Source organism: Simochromis diagramma, unplaced genomic scaffold (genome assembly GCF_900408965.1).
Source record: "Simochromis diagramma unplaced genomic scaffold, fSimDia1.1 OVJJ01000732.1, whole genome shotgun sequence".
Taxonomy (NCBI): Eukaryota; Metazoa; Chordata; class Actinopteri; order Cichliformes; family Cichlidae; genus Simochromis; species Simochromis diagramma.
In genome coordinates this window covers 17194-39128 of record NW_024387183.1, presented here as the reverse complement: position 1 = coordinate 39128, position 21935 = coordinate 17194, and the positions used below count along the sequence as shown (strand labels likewise).

Here is a 21935-nt window from a genome sequence, read left to right as displayed (position 1 = left end):
AGAGCATGTTTTGCATGAACCCTCTCAGGACTGTCAGAGTCAAATAGCATGCTGCCATTCAGCCACAAATAAGTATGACAACAATCCATGGGTCACGGCAAAAATCTGAGTTTCAAAAAAAGAAAGAAGTAAATCTATAACCTGGATGAAAATGTTGCCTGAGAACAGTTTTTTTTAATAACACAGAGAAAGGGAACAACACAAGAAACATGCTTGTATATTCTGAACAGACAGGAAATGCAAACTCTGCTGCGGTTGAAGTTACAGCAGATGTTTGAGCTCAGAGTAAAAGGGAAGGAAGCATGGAAGCCACTGAGAAGAAGAAGTTACGGTCTCATCTATATTAAGCACAGCATCTCTTTCTTCTGCTTAATTATTTTTGAAAACCGAAACACTTAAAGCTTAGCTGTGCATCAGAGTGCAGCAGAGCTGGATGTGAGGATGAGGCGCTCTTTGCTCTGCGTGCTGGAGTTATTCTGTAAGTACATAACTAATTGTAACTGTTTATATGGCACTGATTAAATAAAAAACTGTTTTTCATTTGTGTAAATTAGAGTTTTTGAGTGGGGGAACAACTTTGTCTAAGAATTTGATGCTACATTGTGTTCAATTGTTTTACACTACCAGTTTAAAGTCTAGAAAGCAAAGAAAATGGAGAATGAGCATGAGCTGTGTCATCTGAAAATTCACCTTTTTATAAATGTTTTAGTTCATAATGAGATGATTTTCTGTCACTTTAATGATGTTTCAATCTTGATTTTAGGGCTCAGTACACTCTTCTATGGAAATGCTGAAGGTAAGATGTGTTTTTTTTCTTTTGTTCCTCTTTATTGAATATTAACAGTATTGATCTTCTATCTTCTGTAGCACTCAAAATTACTCTTCATTTTTATACTTTTTTGTCACACTTGAACCAAAACCCAGAAACAGAACACAACCAAGAACTTAAATTATCAGGCAGTATGTTTCTAAAGATACTAGTAACTGAGACAAATAGGTTACTGTGATAGTGTGTGTGTGTGTGTGTGTGTGTGTGTGTGTGTGTGTGTTACAGCACATTCAATTCAATTCAATTTTATTTATATAGCGCCAAATCACAACAAAAGTCGCCTCAAGGCGCTTCATAGATGTACATGTTAATACACATGAAGACATGCTATGTAAAGTCAGCTATGTTTTAGAACAAATTACATGTAAAAACTCTTAACTTTAAAAAACTGAAGAATTTATGATTTTTTCAGTACTTAACATGCATCAACACTTTGGAAAAGTGGCAAGAGGGAATCTCTCTCTCAGATCATTTCATGCACCTTCGTGAGCAACATTTTAGACTTACATCATAGCTAAAGGACACCTCATTAATTTGATCGTATTTGATTCATGTCCTGGGATTCGTCTATTTCCAGGATGATGACAGTGTGAAGTAATTCCTGGGCACATGGCTTTGGGTAACTTGCATCAAAAACAAAAAATGCTTCGAAGCAGCCATCAACAGGCCTTTAGATTGCTGCAAAAAAGCAGAAACAAATCTATCTTCTAGTACCAGGCAAGATGAACATTTTCTTGTGGTTCCTTTGGTGCTGAATTTATTTCCCTGTTAGAACAAAGCATTTTCCTGACATTGCTTAGACATTCCTCCAGAAATCCAGTTGCTGGCCTATGAGTTCTGCCAGGGCTGAACCACGCATCCTGAAATTTTTAAAGAAAAGAAAAGGGTCAATAAAGTAAGATTTAATAAATTGTTTGCAGTTGTTTGATTAATGTCAAATTGTCTGTAATCCTGGAGAGGTGAGCTCCAACACTATGCTTGACATTTGCTCAGATAGGACAAAAGAACAAGGAAGCAGACTAGTCTTTGGTTTTGAATGCTTGTAATTAATTGTTAGGAGATGGACTAAGCCAAGCTCAAGTATCATCTTTCACACACTTTGTACTGTCACACAGTTGTACAAACTGTTTTGCCAACTTCTCAATAGAATTACAAAAAATGTCATCGTTTATGCATCTATGATGTGCATATGACTGAAGAATTCAATTGGATGAGTGACGAAATGTTGCTCCCACTGAAAACGCTGTGTCCAGATGAACAGAATCAACCTTTTGGGATTTACATATCTGGATGATCGAGCATGAATCAAGACATATAATGCACATACATTTTTTTTTTAAAGATGTGGAGATTGAGTACATACGAATGTATATTTATTTTTATAATCACAATGATACTCAGTATACTGATTTTAAAAAACTGACCAGTATTCAGGTTTTTTAATGTACTGTTGAGCCTCGTCCACGGAGCTGAAAAACTTTCTGGCGCTGCTGGCCTGTGTTATGCAAAGCCGTGCTGGGAAGAGGAGAGCCGGCCTCAGGCCTCGCCCGTAGAGCTCTGACATAATGTCCTTGTACTGCGCCCGCTGACTGAGGACTTCGAGATTGTAGTTCTCCACAATTTAGATGGGCACACCTCGGTAGTCAAACTTCCCTCTCCTCCTAACTTCTTGGATGATGAGGTCCTTGATCTGGTATCGGTGCAGGTGGATGATCACCGGGCGAGGTGGGAACGGTGTGCTCTATTGAGCTCCAGTGGAGGTTGAAGTATTTCTTTGCCCAATAACTCACGTGGTTACTCACGTGGTTACTCACGAGTTACGTGGATGTTCTGATGCCTACTACGGCTCTCCAGGTCCGTAACTGATTTCTTTAGCTGGCTGTTATCTTCACGAACAGCGGCACACGTGCTTTCAAGGTCAGCGACTTGTTGGCTCAGGTCTTCAGTTGCAAGCTCCAAGGACGAAACTCTCTCGACCTTTTCCTCTAGGGCTTGTCGTACTTGGTCCAGTTTTGAATCGAGGGTGTTAAATGAGGATTTAAATTCAGATGCTAACTCATCTTGGTGCTGCTGGAGCAGGGTGGTGATAGCCTTCAGTGTTAAGCGAGCGTCCTCCTTTTTATTTGCTTTTTGCACACTTAAAAGCCATTGGAAAGCATAAAAAGTGTTCAAAACACAAGAAAAGTAGTTGCGAGTGTAAGCGACTTAATGGTGGTAATTGGAGGGGTGAAACTGGTTGAAGTGGAGTTAAATTCACCAGAGCAGTTCGTTCCTGCGTCTACTCAGGTCACACACTGACTGGAAGTCCTGGCCTGTTATTTTAGATCATTTTTCACCTATTTCTCTACCTGAGCTGGTAAGATTAGTGAACTCTATGAAAGCATTCTTCTATTCACTGAACATTTTACCTGCATCTTTATTCAAAAATGTCTTGCTTTCTATTGGTCCCTGTGTGCTCACCATAATCAACACTCCACTGGTGTCTGGCAAAGTCCCTGCTTATTTTAAAAATGTTGCCATACACCCCCCTTTAAAAAACCAAAATTAGACCCTTCTCTAGCTGTTACAGACTGATCTCAAAATTGCCGTTTATTGCTAAGATATTCGAAAATGTTGTGGCTAAGCAGCTTACAGCAGTTTTGGACAAACACAGCATTCTTGACATACTTCAGTCTGGCTTTCGTAGAGCTCACTGTACTGAAAGGGCCCTTCATGCTGTTTCCAGTGACATTTTAATGCAAAACAATGCAGGAAAATGTTCTCTTTTGCTGATGGTGGACCTCACGTCGGTCTTTGATATATTTGACCACCACATTTTGTTTGAAAGGCTGAAATATTGGGTCGGTGTAACTGGATCTGCCTTGGAGTGGTTCTCCTCATTTGTCTGAACAATGCTTTTCTGTGGTGGTTTCTAAGTACAGGTAATGTCCCACTATGGTGTGCCAAAAGGTTCTGTGGGGCCTTTATTGTTTCTAATATATCTACTTCCTCTTCAGCATATTTTGAGGACATTTGCTATCACTGCTATGCAGATGACATTCAGTTATACGTTTCTTTTAGGCCCCAAGATGTTTCCAAGCTGCAGATTCTGAATAAGTGCTTAGACTCTATTAAAGGTTGGATGACTGACAACTTTCTCAACGTAATGAAAGAAAAACTGAAGTCCATCTATGTGCTCCTGACAGATTTGTACCTAAGATAATGAAAGCTCTTGGTCCCCTTGCAACATTTGTGAAATCGTCTATCAGAAGGCTTGGGGTAACTTTTGACTCTGCTCTCACTTTGGATGTTCATGTAAAATCTCTGATTCAGTCTTGCTTTTATCACTTAAGAAACATTGGTAAATTAAATCCTATTGTATCTCGCACTGTACTAGAGATTGTTATACATGCATTCATTTCATCACATTTGGACAATTATAATTTACTGTTTATATGTCTGAGCAAAAACTCCCTGGAATGTCTGCAGGTTGTTCAAAACACTCCAGCAAGGCTTCTGACCAAATCATCTAAGTCAGGGGTGTCAAACTCATTTTAGTTCAGGGGCCACATGGAGAAAAGTCTATTCTCAAGTGGGCCGGACTGGTAAAATCATTGTATATATAACTTAAAAACAACAACCTCAGATTGTTTTCTTTGTTTTAATACGATCAACATAAAAATAAAGCTAGTGCCTGTGGACAGTATGTTCAAAATAGTACAGGCACAACATAGCTATTAATCATAAAACATCTCAAGTTATTTGAAAATTCTGAGGACAAAGAACACACAAACACACAGTGCCTCAGTGATTCACAAAACTGTTTCACAGATCACAGAACTATATCAGGGTGTCACTTCGCAGGCAGTAATGTAGATAAAAATAATGAAATCCTGTTCCCCAAACAAGTACAAGAACCACAGAATAGGTTAAATATATAAATCAAATATAATCAATTAGAAACAGTCTCACATCAAGATAAAAGTATATAAACATAAAGCTGGAGGCTGAGGACAGTGTGTCCAAAAGCACAACATAGCTATTAATTACAAAATACCTCTATATACAAATCATTGTATATACAACTTAAAAACAACAACTTCAGATTGTTTTCTTTGTTTTAATACGATCAATATAACAATAAAGCTAGTGTCTGTGGACAGTATGTTCAAAATAGTACAGGCACAACATAGCTATTAATCATAAAACATCTCAAGTTATTTGAAAATTCTGAGGACAAAGAACACACAAACACACAGTGCCTCAGTGATTCACAGAAGTATATCACAGATCACAGAACTACATCAGGGTGTCTCATGCAGCACTTTCAGTGAGGTTGCATAGTTTATTTGACTCCTGATACCTGGCATCTTTTAGCTTTCACCAGCTCATCAATATCAGGCTTCACATCCTGAGCGGCAACTAACTTCAGGATGTGATTCAAGTGCCTGTGCATGAGCCTTGAGCGCAGTTTTGTTTTATTTATGCTCATTACAGAGAAAACTTGCTCACAAAGATATGTGGTTCCGAACATGCACAACAGTTTCGCAGCGAGGGATGTCAAGTTGGGGTAACCTGGCAAGAGATTCTGATAGAATGTGTTCAAGCCAGCTGCGGCAAATTTGCCCTTCAAATCCGAGTCACACTGCAAGTCTATTATTTCAAGTTGGATCCGGACGGGCAGATCAAAGGGATTCACGGTGAACGGCGAGCAAAAAACTTTGAAGTCTTTCTCCAGTTCACCAAAAATCTGGAATCGTTGCTCAAACTCTAGTAACAGTCCCGTTATTTTATCTTTAAACCGCTTCATATCTGCCACACTTTGGAAGTGAGCTGCATCACCACCAGCGAGCTGCGTCTCCCACAATAACAGCTTCAACTTGAAAGAACGTATGCTGTCATAATACTGCGTGACAACTTGCAGCTGTTTGTTCAAGTTATTCAGGTGCTCTGTAACATCCACCATAAATGCAAGGTGCTGCATCCATTCTGCGGAATGAAATTCTAACACTGGTTTGCCCTTTTCTTCCATAAACTGTTCAATTTCTTCTCGTAAATCAAAGAAACGCCTCAGCACAGCACCTCGGCTGAACCATCTTACCTCAGTGTGGTATGGCAGGACATAGATGTGGTCTTTCTCTCTGAGAAGACTGTCAAACTGACGGTGATTGAGGCTTCTGGATCGGATGAAATTAACAGTTTGGATGACCACCTTCATAACGTTATCAATTTTCAGTGACTTGCAACACACAGTGAAAAGTCCAAAAACCACGCCCTCCATTTGCAGATTGCACTTTATCTCTGAACTTTTTTACAACGCCTGCTTTCTTCCCGATCATTGAGGGCGCACCATCTGTAGCCAGGCTGACAGCGCGGGACCAGTCCACTCCGACCCTGTCCAGTGCGACGACGAGTGCGGTGAAAATATCAGCTGCGGTCATTGAATCTGTCATCGGTACTAACTCCATGAACTCCTCGGTGACGGTCAATGTGTCATCAACTCCGCGGATGAAAATTGCCAGTTGTGCAACATCTGTAATGTCCGTGCCTTCATCAATTGCAACTGAAAACACAATAAATTACTTTATTTTTTGCTTCAACTGGCTGTCCAAATCCGCTGAAAGGTCAGAAATCCTGTCGGCAACTGTGTTTCTTGTCAGGCTGATATTTGCAAAGGACTGGCGCTTTTCAGGGCACACAATCTCCGATGCCTTCATCATACATGTTTTTACAAATTCACCCTCACTAAATGGTTTTGAAGCTAGTGCAATTTCGTTAGCAATGAGGTAGCTAGCTTTCACTGCAGCATCACTGATGTCTCGGCTGTGAGTAAACACAGACTGCTGTTTCTTCAGACCCGCCAACAGTTCATTCACCTTCTCTCTTCTCCGCTGTCCTTGAAAGTTGTCATATTTGTCGGCATGAAGACTCACATAGTGGTGACGGAGGTTATATTCTTTCAGCACTGCAACATGCTGGGAACACACCAAACATACAGCTTTCCCATTCACTTCCGTGAATAAATAGGAGGATGACCATTTTTCTTGGAACACTCTGCACTCTGCATCCACTTTTCTCTTTTTTTACAGAGACATATTGGGGCAATGAGGGTGCCAAAGCACATCAGGTTTCAATTTCGCGGGCAAAACAAAGTAGCTCACAATTGCTATTGCGCCATCCAATGGACACAATTGGAACAGCAGTTTCTTTATTGAAAAATTGCTGCTCAAATTTTATACTTTACAAAATCATCTCACGGGCCGGATTAAACCCGTTTGTGGGCCTGATCCGGCCCGGGGGCCGTACGTTTGACACCCCTGATCTAAGTAATCACACGTGACACTGTTGCTAATACAGCTGCATTGGCTCCCTACTGAATTCAGTCCATTTTAAGATTCAGGTTCTGACTGCTCTTCTTGGACAAGCATTAGCTTACATTATTGAACTTCTACAATCCTATGTGATACCTACAAGTAATCAGTTGTAAATATTTAGTAATGTAAAAGGCATTGTGGTATTGCCCTTTTAAGTTAAAGTGATGAAGATGTAATTGCATGGGATCGCCACAAGGGGGAAGTAGCTATGAGTGCAATAGGCCATTGCAACGCTCTCGTACCTCAGACAAAGAAAAGCCTGCAGCCCAAAAGCAACTCATAGCGGAGGCTGTTTCTCAATTCTCAAGTAGAGAACACAAGTCCATACTCGCGTTCTTGCTAGTCCGGACTTTGTAAGTTTGCACGGGAGTGCAAACATGAAAAAAATTTTTACATGATGTAGTACATTTGTTAAGAAAAAAAAGATAATTTAGAAAAGTATCTTACGCACTTTGGCAAAATTTGCTTTTATGTATCATCTGTTTCATAATGTCTATTAGGCTTCATACAGTTAAGCACAGTCACTACATGACTAAAACACAAGCTTAATCTCTCTATGAATAAAAATAGTATACACGTATGCCTGAATAGAAACAAACAGTTGAGATGTTAGAACACTTTTATATTTATTTTAGTCAAAAATTACAATAGACAACTGGTGGGGTTTGGAAGATAATGGAACAAATATTTAAAATATAATCTGATCATTTTTGGAGCAGCCTTCAGAATCTCAATGTATTAACATGTCGTTTTTGCTCCCAGTGAAAATGTTTTGTATTGAATTTAAATATTTTAATGTTAGATTTAATTCAGCTGTTTAAATAATTTTACATCAGCGGATATGACGTGTGAAACTCAAAATATATTGACAGCTCTGACCGACCAGTTTATTTTGTTTCCCAGAAACAGTAGTATTTCAAACTTTTTAGCCACTCTCCTCCACCATTGCCGCATTTGAGTTTTGGATGAAATGCATTCTGGGATATTTAGCTGCACCAGGTCCACACAAGTCACCACTGATGTATGCTCAATAAAACGGGAGGAGCAAGGACACATCCGTGAATTTTGAGCGTACTTGGCTTGATGAGTACTTTGAATTGAAACAGTACTTGGTCTGCGACTGATGAAGTATCACAAGTGCACGAGAACACACAAGTGTGCATATTGAGACATGGCCTCCTGTCTCTACTTTTCTGTATAAAACAGGTTAGTAGTTCGAGTTAGCTAACTGCGATGCGCATATAAAGGAAAGAAACCTTTTTCTGACTTAGTTTAACCCTTTAAAGCCGGTCGGAGTGGGCACGCTCTGTTTTCCGTAACTATTTTTAAATCCCTGTAGAACCAGGAACCACGTAAGCTAGCACAATAATTTTTTTTTGCATATGAAACCAGAGGAGTTGTACTTACATCTTATGCCATCAGCTTGTCCTAGGTCACGGTTTCCATCCACATACAGTGGGGCAAAAAAGTATTTAGTCAGCCACCGATTGTGCAAGTTCCCCCACTTAAAATGATGACAGAGGTCAGTAATTTGCACCAGAGGTACACTTCAACTGTGAGAGACAGAATGTGAAAAAAAAATCCATGAATTCACATGGTAGGATTTGTAAAGAATTTATTCGTAAATCAGGGTGGAAAATAAGTATTTGGTCACCTTAAACATGGAAAATCTCTGGCTCTCACAGACCTGTAACGTCTTCTGTAAGACGCTTTTCTGTCCCCCACTCGTTACCTGTATGAATGGCACCTGTTTGAACTCATCATCTGTATAAAAGACACCTGTCCACAGCCTCAAACAGTCAGACTCCAAACTCCGCCATGGCCAAGACCAAAGAGCTTTCGAAGGACACCAGGAAAAGTATTGTAGACCTGCACCAGACTGGGAAGAGTGAATCTACAATAGGCAAGCAGCTTGGTGTGAAAAAATCAACTGTGGGAGCAATCATCAGAAAATGGAAGACATACAAGACCACTGATAATCTCCCTCGATCTGGGGCTCCACGCAAGATCTCATCCCGTGGGGTCAAAATGATCATGAGAACGGTGAGCAAAGATCCCAGAACCACACGGGGGGACCTGGTGAATGACCTGCAGAGAGCTGGGACCAAAGTAACAAAGGTCACCATCAGTAACACACTACAACGGCAGGGAATCAAATCCCGCAGTGCCAGACGTGTTCCGCTGCTGAAGCCAGTGCATGTCCAGGCCCGTCTGAAGTTTGCCAGAGAGCACATGGATGATACAGCAGAGGATTGGGAGAATGTCATGTGGTCAGATGAAACCAAAGTAGAACTTTTTGGTATAAACTCAACTCGTCGTGTTTGGAGGAAGAAGAATACTGAGTTGCATCCCAAGAACACCATACCTACTGTGAAGCATGGGGGTGGAAACATCATGCTATGGGGCTGTTTTTCTGCCAAGGGGACAGGACGACTGATCCGTGTTAAGGACAGAATGAATGGGGCCATGTATCGTGAGATTTTGAGCCAAAACCTCCTTCCATCAGTGAGAACTTTGAAGATGAAACGAGGCTGGGTCTTCCAACATGACAATGATCCAAAACACACCGCCCGGGCAACAAAGGAGTGGCTCCGTAAGAAGCATTTGAAAGTCCTGGAGTGGCCTAGCCAGTCTCCAGACCTCAACCCCATAGAAAATCTGTGGCGGGAGTTGAAAGTCCGTGTTGCTCGGCGACAGCCCCAAAACATCACTGCTCTCGAGAAGATCTGCATGGAGGAATGGGCCAAAATACCAGCTACTGTGTGTGCAAACCTGGTAAAGACCTATAGTAAACGTTTGACCTCTGTTATTGCCAACAAAGGTTATGTTACAAAGTATTGAGTTGTATTTTTGTTATTGACCGAATACTTATTTTCCACCCTGATTTACGAATAAATTCTTTACAAATCCTACCATGTGAATTCATGGATTTTTTTTTCACATTCTGTCTCTCACAGTTGACGTGTACCTCTGGTGCAAATTACTGACCTATGTCATCATTTTAGGTGGGGGAACTTGCACAATCGGTGGCTGACTAAATACTTTCTTGCCCCACTGTATAGCTTTGCAAAAATTGCATAAAAAGCACTTGCAGCAACAGAAACATAATATTCCAGAAACAGCTTTGCCGATCCGATCAGCTGTTCATAACACTTCCTACGTTGGAATAGACGTCAGCGCGAACTTTTGCATGTCCGCCATTACCTGCCCGAAACCGGAAGTGACGTCATTTTCGCGGAAATGTAGTTTTTTTTTTACCATCAGGGCCTCAGGGCCTATACTGGTGCTTTTAAAAGTTATCTTTGACTTTATGACTTTCTGTGTCGTTTCTGGGATGCTTAGGACTCATATTGCACTGCTGGAAATAGTTTATTTTGATGCATATGCTGCTTTTTTGCAGCATATGCATATAATATTTATTTTCGTTTTTCCTGCAGTATATAAAAATTGGTGTATTTCAAAAATAAAACTATGAAGACACTCAAAATAAATTTCCTGTGGTAGGAAACTATTTTGTGCAACTTTTTTGTATTTACAGTTTTGAGGGATAAGCCTCTTAAATTTCTCTAACTAGAAATATATGTTAAAAAAGCAAAAATGATTTTCAATTTTTTTGTAGTTTATTGCACTTTTTTGCAATTTATGTAATTACTATGCACTTAATGAATACATATTATTAAAATTTGGGCTATAACGGTTGTATTGATGTATAGCAACTTGAAATGCTCCCAAAAATGACACTACAGCATGTAAAAATATAATATAAGCTCTGGCGGACTTGGTTCTATGGTAGGTCTTAAAGGGTTAACTAGAAATATATGTAAAAAAACAAACAAAAATGATTTTCAATTTTTTTGTACTTTATTGTACTTTTTTGCAATTTATGTAGTTACTATGAACTTAATGCATACATATTATTAAAATTTGGGCTATAACGGTTGTATTGATGTATAGACACTTGAAATGCTCCCAAAAAATGGCACTACAGCATGTAAAATATAAAGATAAGCTCTGGCGGATTTGTTCTATGGTAGGTCTTAAAGGGTTAAAGACCACAAATGTTGGAATTAAAAGGATGCAAACTCTCCCCCCATTTGTAATGGAACTTGCAATTCCACCTGTAGTGTAAAAAGGTAGCTGGTCTTATTACATATGTTTTATTTTGTTACAAATGTAGCTCTGAGACACACCTCTCTTATCCTGATGTTACTGGAAGGTTTAAAGTTGATAAAGATTATTTTAACATAACCCATTTCTTACTCATGTTGTTAAACGTAAGTAGTCTAATGTATACTGCTTTGTGGGCAAAAGGGGGAATGTTTGTTTATTGTTTGCCAATGCAATTTAAGGTTGAATCTGTTAAGGCATAAAGAGTTTACAATGGGACTGATAAGCAGGTTAATTGCAGTGTTGGCATTACTGCTCAGAAATATTGTTGAAGCTTGACAGCAGCAGAACTTAGTTACAGATGTATTGTAAATAAGGAGGCTGATATAAGACAATTATTTTGTAGATGTATACTTGTGAGAAAAACAAGTTAATCAATGGGTTTAACCTGTGAATCTGATTGAATGTGATGTTTTTTGTTACAAGAGGAATGTGTCTGTCTAAACGAACAGAAAAGGATGGTGTGAAATTCTGTTTAATAAAACAGACAAGGAAGAGCCTGTAGACCAAATGCAACTTCCGTCTCCTGTTTCTACTTTTCTGTATAAAACAGAAAGCATAGAAGGCCTGTAACACCTATGTCCCTGAGGTCATGTGATCAGGGCCTACTTGTTATACACCATACAAGGCTGAGAACTAAGGGAGACAGAGCTTTTGCCACAGTGGCTCCCAGACTGTGGAACACTCTTCCTCTGAGTTTAAGATCTGTGGACTAAGTAGTCTCTTTTTAAAAACAACTAAAAACTCATCTTTTTGAAATTGCGTTGGTTAATTTTTTTGTCTGTTTTCTTTTAAATGCCTTGTGAAGCAGTTTGTGATGTTTGTTTTGTAAGGTGCTATATAAATAAAATTTTACTTACTTACATAACTACTTTGCATCCCGTGGGACTCCAGTCCCAATGCAGGTTCTCTTACTGAGCTCCTTGACAGTCTGACATGCAACCTAGCATTCGATCGACTGAATTTAGATCATGTGATTCCATCGATTGGGTGGCAATCAATTCCTTCATCCTCCAGGAACTGCCTGTATAGGCTCACTACAGGAAGTCAATCACTGTCGTGCACCAGACGGGAACCAAGACAAGGTGCACCCACACAGGGTCTGTTGCCTGGCCTTTAGAGTTCTGTTTGTCCCTTCATGGATATGCCTCCCATCACTGACACTGAAAAAGTAATATAACGTTATTCACATTTTATATTAAACAGGAAAATAATGTTGTATTTTGTTGCATTTCTAACTTGCAGAATTTGGAGGGAAGGCCACTTTGACAGCAGTCAACAGAACCCTACCAGCAGGGGGCAGTTTGACACTGACTTGTGATGTAAATGAATCTGCAGACTTAAAATATGAATGGTTCAGACAAACCTCATCTGAAAAGAAGTCCATAATAACTGATAAATCAGACAGAGTGATCTCTGTCTCTGAAGGAGGAAACTACACCTGTAGAGCTGAAGGGAAAAATGTCACCGTAATAGAAAGTGACTCAGTCACGGTTCAGGAAACTGGTGAGTTTAAACATTTCATTTGGAATAAAACAACAAAGTTTTGAAGAGCTCAGTTTGAAACTGTGTCTGTACAGGCACAGATGGAGGAGTTAAGTTTTCTGTCTTATTCTTGTTCAGTATATTTTTTAAACATTTGTTATATGTGTAGAAAGATTGCATAAAGTATTTATACACCTTTTCTTGTTACTGAAAAAACATTAAATCATATATCATCCAGTGTAATCATTGAATTAACAATGTATACATGTATTGATCTGAACAGAAAAGTAAATAAATCAATAAAATACAATAAAACATAAAAATAACATATTCATTATAGATCCCTGCATCAGATCTTAAGTTAATAAAATAATATATAATAATAAGTGTTATGGAAAACTACGGAAGAGGATTAGGGCCACCGGAAAAAAATGAAAAGTGGGTATGTCGGTTTTTTTTCTTCTTTTCCTGAATTCTGAGAAACAAAGTCAGAATTCTGAGGAAAAAAAGTCAGAATAGCCAGATTAAAGTCAGAATTCTGACTTTAATCTCAGAATTTTGAGAAAAAAGTCAGAATTCTCAAATTAAACTCAGTTTTTCTAAGAATTCTGGAAAAGAAGAAAAAAAAAGACGTACCCACTTTTCTTTTTTCCCCGGTGGCCCTAATCCTCTTCCATAGAAACCATTTGTCTTTTACAATTTGCAATCACCTTGCAGAGGGACCATCACAGAGTCAGCAATAGCTTATCAGAATGTTAAAGTACTTAAACAGCTGAGAGTCTGCACACTGAATTAATCCAAATATTAATATTTGAATTATTTTTAAAGATTGCTGCACAACAAATCATTCTTTCACATAATTATTTAAAAAGTTGCTGCTGGAAATGGTGATGTTTTTCTTTCTTAGTTCGTAACAGGATCGAAGTGAAACTGCAGCACAGCTGGTCTCAGATATTCACTGGTGAGACAATCACTCTCAGATGTGAGATTCAGGGAGGTGAAGGAAAGGTGTGGAAATATGAATGGACAGCACCCAACACAAACAGCCCTCCAACATCCAGTGAATACAGGATCAGCAGAGTTTCAGTGTCCCACAGTGGAGACTACAGATGTCGGGGTAGCAGTGACTATCTCTTAACAGGATGGAGTGCTGCCTTCAGACTGACAGTTTCATGTGAGTTGGACCATGATTCATGCTGACATTTAATGTTTTCATGTTTACATCTGTCTTAACAGGAAAACTCCAACAATGATCCAGCTGTCTGCAGGCAGCTCAGGACAACAGTTTTTCTTACTGTGCAAACAGAAAGGAGAGACACCATGGAGGCTCTTAAATTATCAGCAATTTGAAGAGGAATGTACAGAGATGACAGTTTGATAAGAGAATGATAAATCAGTGAAATCTTTAGCTTGTTAAACAGTCTAATGTGTCAAATACAGTAAACATTAATTTCTGTTTGCTGTTAAACTTTAAAGGTTGATAATCATTTTGTCCTGAGACAAAATTATGATTACAATGTTTTTCTTTTTCCTCTAAACGCAGCAGGTAAATTTAGAGCCACACTGACAAATGTCACTTTTGATAAATCAACAGATAACCAAGACTGCAAATTACTGATGTGTAGCACAGAACAACTCTTTTATCCAGTCTTTAAGTCTGACGTAATTAGTCGTTTCCGGGTCCAACTTCAGCTTCATGTCCCAAAGTCAAAAGAATACTGCAGCATCACTGAGAGTTACAAACTGATTACATTCTTTTATCTTTAATAAAATGATCAGTGTGGCTGCCCTACCAGGTGTAACAATTAAGTTTAACATCCAGCCATCCATGAAAACAGAATTTATGAAATTTAACGGAGTTGGAAGTTAGCAGGAAGTTAACTCGCTAGTTTCCACCTCAACATGATATACCATGTTCTATTCAATTGAATTCAATTCAGTTCAGTTTTATTTATATAGCACCAAATCACAACAACAGTCGCCTCAAGGTGCTTAATATTGCAAGGTAGGCCTACAATAATACATTCAGAGAAAAAACCCAGCAATCATATGACCTCCTATGGGCAAGCACTTTGGCGACAGTGGGAAGGAAAAACTATGAAGCCCACATCTTTTTTTGGACACCACTCAGACAGACAGCAATTTAAGGAGAACATGCGGCTAAACATGTCACTCCTGGTCTGATTGGGGAGGGGACCAGATAATGTTACAGAGTCTGACATTGTTTTGGCAAAGTTGCACACCAATTCAATATTGATTTGAGTGACCTCCGATTGGCGTAACCGGGTGTCATTACTGCTGACGTGAATTATGATTTTACTGAATTTGCATTTACCCTTAGCCAGCAGTTTTAAATTTCCCTCAATGTCGCCTGCTCTGGCCCCTGGAAGATAATTGACTATGGTTGCTGGCGTCTCTAGCTTCACATGTCTGAGAACAGAATTGCCAATTACCAGAGTTTGATCCCCAGCGGGTGTGTCGCCGAGTGGGGAAAACAATTAGACAGGTGAACAGGTTGGTGGTGTACCTGGAGCTTCTGTTTAAGATTATGCTTCCTCCTCACCATCTACCAGCTGTCCTCTTTACCCAGCTGCTTGGGGTCTGCCGGGGAACAGCTAGCGTGGCCTACGCTACCTCGGCTGCACCGGCTACAGGGGCCTGGCTAGCTACGGGTGTAACCGAGTCTCCAATTCAGTGGCTTCCAGAGTTTCTACATATATTATAAGTATCATTACTGCTAAACGAGCCCGAAGAGTAACTAAACATCTGACACAATGAGCAGTAAAGTGTAGGAGAAATAAACGCGAGTCCATACTCGCGTTCTCCTGTGCATTCTCGGCAAGTCCGGACTCGCCGAGAATGCACAGGAGAACAGACTTGCGATTTGTACAATTGGAACACCAGCGTACTTGATGATGTCAGAGGTCCGGAGTTTTTACTGCCGTCCCCTCTTAATTTAACTGTGATTAATAATATGTTATGAAGCTTAACTTTAATCTCAGCCAAACCGATTTACTCGGGAACAAATAAAACACGGAAATAAACCAAACATTAACATTTAGAAGTGATCTAAGTGACTTATATATCATGTTTAACCTCAGTAGCAAAATCTCTTTTAATAAAAATAATGTACATGTATGCCTTAATAAAAACAAACAGGTGAGATGTTAGAACACTTTTATATTTATTTTAGTGGACACTCACAAATTTCTATAGACAGCTGCTGGGGTTTTGAATTGATGGATTTCTTGATTTATTCATAAAAAATGCACGACACAAAGACAAATAATTTACTGTAAACACCATTTAGTTTTAAATAATATAAGCAGAAGGGTAAGAGGGAGAGAATGGTTGGATAAAATTTAAATCAGTTAATAAATTTTGTCATGATTTAGCTACAGCAAATTGGTTCCAGCTGTGGTGTTCAATTTAAGGACTCAACAATTATATAGTTTAGTAGTAATAGTAGTAGTATAGTATATTTTAATACGGATTTTTGTACTTTTACTTCAGCAAGGATACCACATCTGTAAAAAGTTGATAATCAGCATTTGATCAGAGCATCAGCAGTTTTACTAATAACTACAGATATGTGCCTACCAGAAACAGCTCTTTGATATTGATCTTGCTCTTTATGAGCTGAATTTATTAATAACCAAGTATTCAAATTTATGAATTTAAAAAATGTTTAAAATGTGAAAAGTGTTTCACCCTGAGACAAAATAATGATTTTAATGTTTTACTGTTTTGTAAACTCAACAGCAAGTAAACCCAGAGCCACACTGACAGCACACAGTTCAGTCATACCAGCAGGGGGCAGTGTGAAACTGAGCTGCTCTGTGGAGGGCTCTGCTGGCTGGAAGTTTGACTGGTTCAGACGTGATTCAGAGTTTTCTGGAGCTCAGAAAATAGGAGCTGGAACATCAGAGCGCACTATCAGTATTTCAGAAGGAGGCATCTATTACTGCAGAGGAGGGAGAGGAGATCCAGTTTTCTCCACAGAGGACAGTGCTGCAGTTACAATTCAGAAACAAGGTGAATGTTTATAGTTTTTTTCTGAAATGCAACAAATTCATGTTTAAATTAAAGTAAGACTTAATATATTTAAATGTATTTTTGCTCCCACATGATTTGTTTCTGTTTATTTGTTTGTTGAACAGTTTTGGCTGCTGTGAATCTGCAGCACAGCTGGTCTCAGATATTCACTGGTGACACAATCACTCTCAGATGTGAGATTCAGGGAGGTGAAGGAAAGGTGTGGAAATATGAATGGACAGCACCCAACACAAACAGCCCTCCAACATCCAGTGAATACAGGATCAGCAGAGTTTCAGTGTCCCACAGTGGAGACTACAGATGTCGGGGTAGCAGTGACTATCTCTTCACAGGATGGAGTGATGCCTTCAGACTGACAGTTTCATGTGAGTTGGACCATGATTCATGCTGACATTTAATGTTTTCATGTTCACATCTGTCTACTACTCATTGGTGTTCATTCAAAACTGAACTGGTATTTGAAGTTTGAATATTTATTCTCTTGTTAATTAATTAATTTTCTTATTGTTATTTTCCACGAAGTAAATGATAACATGATGTATGTTTTCCTGTTTCTTCAACAGCAAGTAAACCCAGAGCCACACTGACACCACAACGTTCAATCATACCAGCAGGGGGCAGTGTGACACTGAGCTGCTCTGTGGAGGGCTCTGCTGGCTGGAAGTTTGACTGGTTCAGACGTGATTCAGTCTCTTCTAAAGCTCAGCTCATGAGAGAAAATGAAGCAAACAGAGTTATTAGTGTCTCACAAGGAGGTCTGTACCACTGCAGAGGAGGGAGAGGAGATCCAGTTTACTACACAGAGGACAGCACTCCAGTTACAATTTACAAACAAGGTGAGGGTTTACTTTTGCTCTGAACAAAACAACAACTTTATATCTATTTTTTTTTTGTTCTCTGTTGGGGTTGTTTTTAAATGTGTGTTTTTGTTTGTTTATTGAACAGTTCTGGCTGCTGTGAAGCTGCAGCACAGCTGGTCTCAGATATTCACTGGTGACACAATCACTCTCAGATGTGAGATTCAGGGAGGTGAAGGAAAGGTGTGGAAATATGAATGGACAGCACCCAACACAAACAGCCCTCCAACATCCAGTGAATACAGGATCAGCAGAGTTTCAGTGTCCCACAGTGGAGACTACAGATGTCGGGGTAGCAGTGACTATCTCTTAACAGGATGGAGTGATGCCTTCAGACTGACAGTTTCATGTGAGTTGGACCATGATTCATGCTGACATTTCATGTTTTCATGTTTACATCTGTCTTAACAGGAAAACTCCAACAATGATCCAGCTGTCTGCAGGCAGCTCAGGACAACAGTTTTTCTCACTGTGCAAACAGAAAGGAGAGACACCATGGAGGCTCTTAAAATATCAGCAATTTAAAGAGGAACGTACAGAGATGACAGTTTGATAAGAGAATGATAAATCAGAGAAATCTCTAGTTTGTTAGACAGTCTAATGTGTCACATGCAGGTAGGGATGGGAATTGATAAGAATTTATTGATTCTCATTGGCTCCACTTTGAGAGTCGCCACCATCTCTAAGCAGAATATCAAAGACATTCATGCAGATTAGAAGCTGTGTGGTCAAATGTTTGTGCATGTTGGAGGTATTTCCCCTCTTTGTTGGAATCAGTGTTGGGATCATTACTCAAAAAAAGTAAAGCAAAAAAGTTCTTACACAAAACCAGCACAAAGAGAGTTTAAAGTGGTTGTCATGGTGATTCTGCTGTAGAAACATGAACAGGTAGAAACAGAGCTGCAGCCTGACTGCTCATCAGTTTGTTACCTGTTGACGTTAAGCAGTAGCTTCACTGTAAATGACGGCTAATTTCTCACAGTGCTGGTCTGGGGTCAGCATTCACTCAGCTTTAACGTCACTCTAGGTTCTTGGCTAGCTTAGCGTTAGCATGCTGTCTGTGCAGGTGCTTTGAAGAGCCGATGTTGTGTTAACAGTTAATTAAGTTAATGCAGTTGTTTCTGTCCTAGAACAGTCTCCACTTTATCATCGCTCTCATCCTTTGTGCAATAATTATAAAACTAATGTCCATATTCACGATGGAGACTGCATAACCAATTTCCTCCTTTGGCACGAACTGAAATCAGCTGACCGCGGTGAGAGTGGAAGAACCGATATGCGAGTGACAATCTAATATTTGTCTTTCCTGTAACTTCAACAGCAAGTAAACCCAGAGCCACACTGACAGCACAAAGTTCAGTCATACCAGCAGGGGGCAGTGTGACACTGAGCTGCTCTGTGGAGGGCTCTGCTGGCTGGAAGTTTGACTGGTTCAGACGTGATTCAGTCTCTTCTCAAATCCAGCTCATAAGAGAAAATGAAGCAAACAGAGTTATTAGTGTCTCACAAGGAGGTCTGTACCACTGCAGAGGAGGGAGAGGAGATCCAGTTTACTACACAGAGGACAGCACTCCAATTACAATTTACAAACAAGGTGAGGGTTGACTTTTGCTCTGGAAAAAAAAAAACATTCACGATTAAATTAGAAAAAAAAAACTTTATATCTATGTTTTTGGTTTTTTTTGTTCTCTGTTGGAGTTGTTTTTAAATGTGTGTTTTTGTTTGTTTGTTGAACAGTTTGGGCTGTTGTCAAACTGCAGCACAGCTGGTCTCAGATATTCACTGGTGAGACAATCACTCTCAGATGTGAGATTCAGGGAGGTGAAGGAAAGGTGTGGAAATATGAATGGGCACCACGCAACACAAACAGCCCTCCAACATCCAGTGAATACAGGATCAGCAGAGTTTCAGTGTCCCACAGTGGATACTACTCATGTTGGGGTAGCAGTGACTATCTCTTCACAGGATGGAGTGATGCCTTCAGACTGACAGTTTCATGTGAGTTGGACCATGATTCATGCTGACATTTAATGTTTTCATGTTTACATCTGTTTAATGCTCTTTTTATTTTGTTATTAATTAATTAATTAATTGGTTAGTTAATTAATTAATTAGATTTGCATTATTTTTCTTGAAACACTTAAAAATACAATGCACTTTTACCTGTAAACTCAACAGCAAGTAAACCCAGAGCCACACTGACAGCACAAAGTTCAGTCATACCAGCAGGGGGCAGTGTGACACTGAGCTGCTCTGTGGAGGGCTCTGCTGGCTGGAAGTTTGACTGGTTCAGACGTGATTCAGTCTCTTCTAAAGCTCAGCTCATGAGAGGAAATGAAGCAAACAGAGTTATTAGTGTCTCACAAGGAGGTCTGTACCACTGCAGAGGAGGGAGAGGAGATCCAGTTTACTACACAGAGGACAGCAGTGACGTCACAGTTAAAGAAACACGTGAGTTTAATTATTTTATTTCTGCCAGAGTAAGAGGTCATTATGTGTTCTGTGGTAACAACTTTATTCAACAACTGTGAGTTTATTAACCTTGAGCATCCCTCAAAATTCATACCCATCCTTTACCCTTGAGACCCAAACAGTTCCCCAGACAACAGGTGATATAGCAATATCATATATGAATTAATTCTTCATTTTTTTCAAGTCTTTTAAACAACTTCAGACCTAACCATAGATATAAAGTTTTTCAATATTTTTTTAAATATTTTTTAGGTTTTTATGGCTTCATTGTCATAAAGACCCCTGTTTTTTTTGGGGGGGGAGGAAAAACCCATAATATGCAATATTTTCCAAAAATTAGTTGTAAATGAGAATATTTGGTATGAAGCTATTACAGCCTTGAATAGGTAAATAATTCATAACAACATTGATTTGGATGCATTATTATTTTTGGAGCAATATGAGTTTTTTAAAATTTACACCCACTGTTTACCCTCGGGACTCAAACGGGTTCCCAGACAACAGGTGATATGACGATATCATATATGAATTCATTTTTCATTTTTTTCAATTCAAGGCTTTTTAACAACTTCAGACCTAACCACAGGTATATATATATATATATATATATATATTTTAAACATAATTCTATGTTTTTATGCCCTTATTGTCATAATGACCCCTGTTTTTTATGGGACAAACCTATAATCTGCAATATTTTCAAAAAATTAGTTGCAAAATAGATTATTTGGCATGAGGTTATTACAGCCTTGAATAGGTCAATAATTGAGAAGAACATTAATTTGGATGCATTATTATTTTTGGAACAATAACACTTTATTCCAAAAAACAAACTGAACTGAACTGAACAAACTCCCCAACAAACTCAACAAAGATGTAATTTACATTTTATAGCACGAACCTCTAGATCAGGGGTCGTCAACCTGCGGCTCCGGAGCCGCATGCGGCTCATTAGTCTTTGTGGCTCCGCGTGGTTTGGGAAAATAAATTAGAAGTATTTAATTGAAGTGTATTTTATTTATGTTAGTTCTTTTTTAACTTGTAGTTCTAAATTGTAAGATTATTGTGATCTTGAAATATAAAAATACAATTATATCCTATTATTTTTCGTCTCTCAAAATAAGCGTCACACTCGCGGAAGCCGGTATACCCGCTGAAACGACATGCATTTATCGAGACTTTTAACCCCAGGTAGGCCAATTATGGATCTTCGGATCCACATTATGTCGGCAGCTGTTCTCCACCGTGAACTATGTTAAAAACAAACACCGCTCACGCCTCACAGATGACAGCTTACAGTCCTGCGTAAAGATGAAAATGACTTCGTACAGCCCCGATTTGCAGACGCTGTGCAGAGAGGTTCAGGACAAGAAGTCCCATTGTAAACATACCACGGCAGACCCGACGATGTTTGCATGAACACGCTTTTCAGCATCTCTTTATTGACCACTTTTCACACACGGTTGCTGTACGCATACAGCCGGCTATAGCTTTTCAGCTCACAGCCCGACACACACCAACAACAGCATAGAGAGCACAGACGTTAAGGCGGCGAGGCGTGATTGCGGGTGCCGCTCAGGTGCGTCCGCCTCCCCTGCAGCAGCGCTTCAGACCACGCCCCGCCACACACATTGACCAGGTAAAATACATATTTAGGCAGAATTTTGCAAATACCTATTTTTCATCTTTTAGCAGCATAGTGCTTTTTTCCAATTA

General features: G+C 39.4%; 1 protein-coding gene across 1 annotated transcript in view; it reads left to right on the top strand.

Annotated features, from left to right (window-relative positions):
• Positions 1 to 181: 181 nt before the first annotated feature.
• Positions 182 to 21935, top strand: part of LOC120745034 (basement membrane-specific heparan sulfate proteoglycan core protein-like) — a 35659-nt gene continuing 13905 nt past the window's right edge. The window contains exons 1-10 of the mRNA XM_040049641.1: positions 182 to 478; positions 764 to 796; positions 12595 to 12855; positions 13742 to 14008; positions 16597 to 16869; positions 16995 to 17255; positions 17454 to 17726; positions 17836 to 18096; positions 19069 to 19341; positions 19485 to 19568. Of these exons, the coding sequence (XP_039905575.1) occupies positions 442 to 478; positions 764 to 796; positions 12595 to 12855; positions 13742 to 14008; positions 16597 to 16869; positions 16995 to 17255; positions 17454 to 17726; positions 17836 to 18096; positions 19069 to 19341; positions 19485 to 19568 (2023 nt within the window). The 5' untranslated portion in view covers positions 182 to 441. The remainder of the gene's footprint in view (positions 479 to 763; positions 797 to 12594; positions 12856 to 13741; positions 14009 to 16596; positions 16870 to 16994; positions 17256 to 17453; positions 17727 to 17835; positions 18097 to 19068; positions 19342 to 19484; positions 19569 to 21935) is intronic.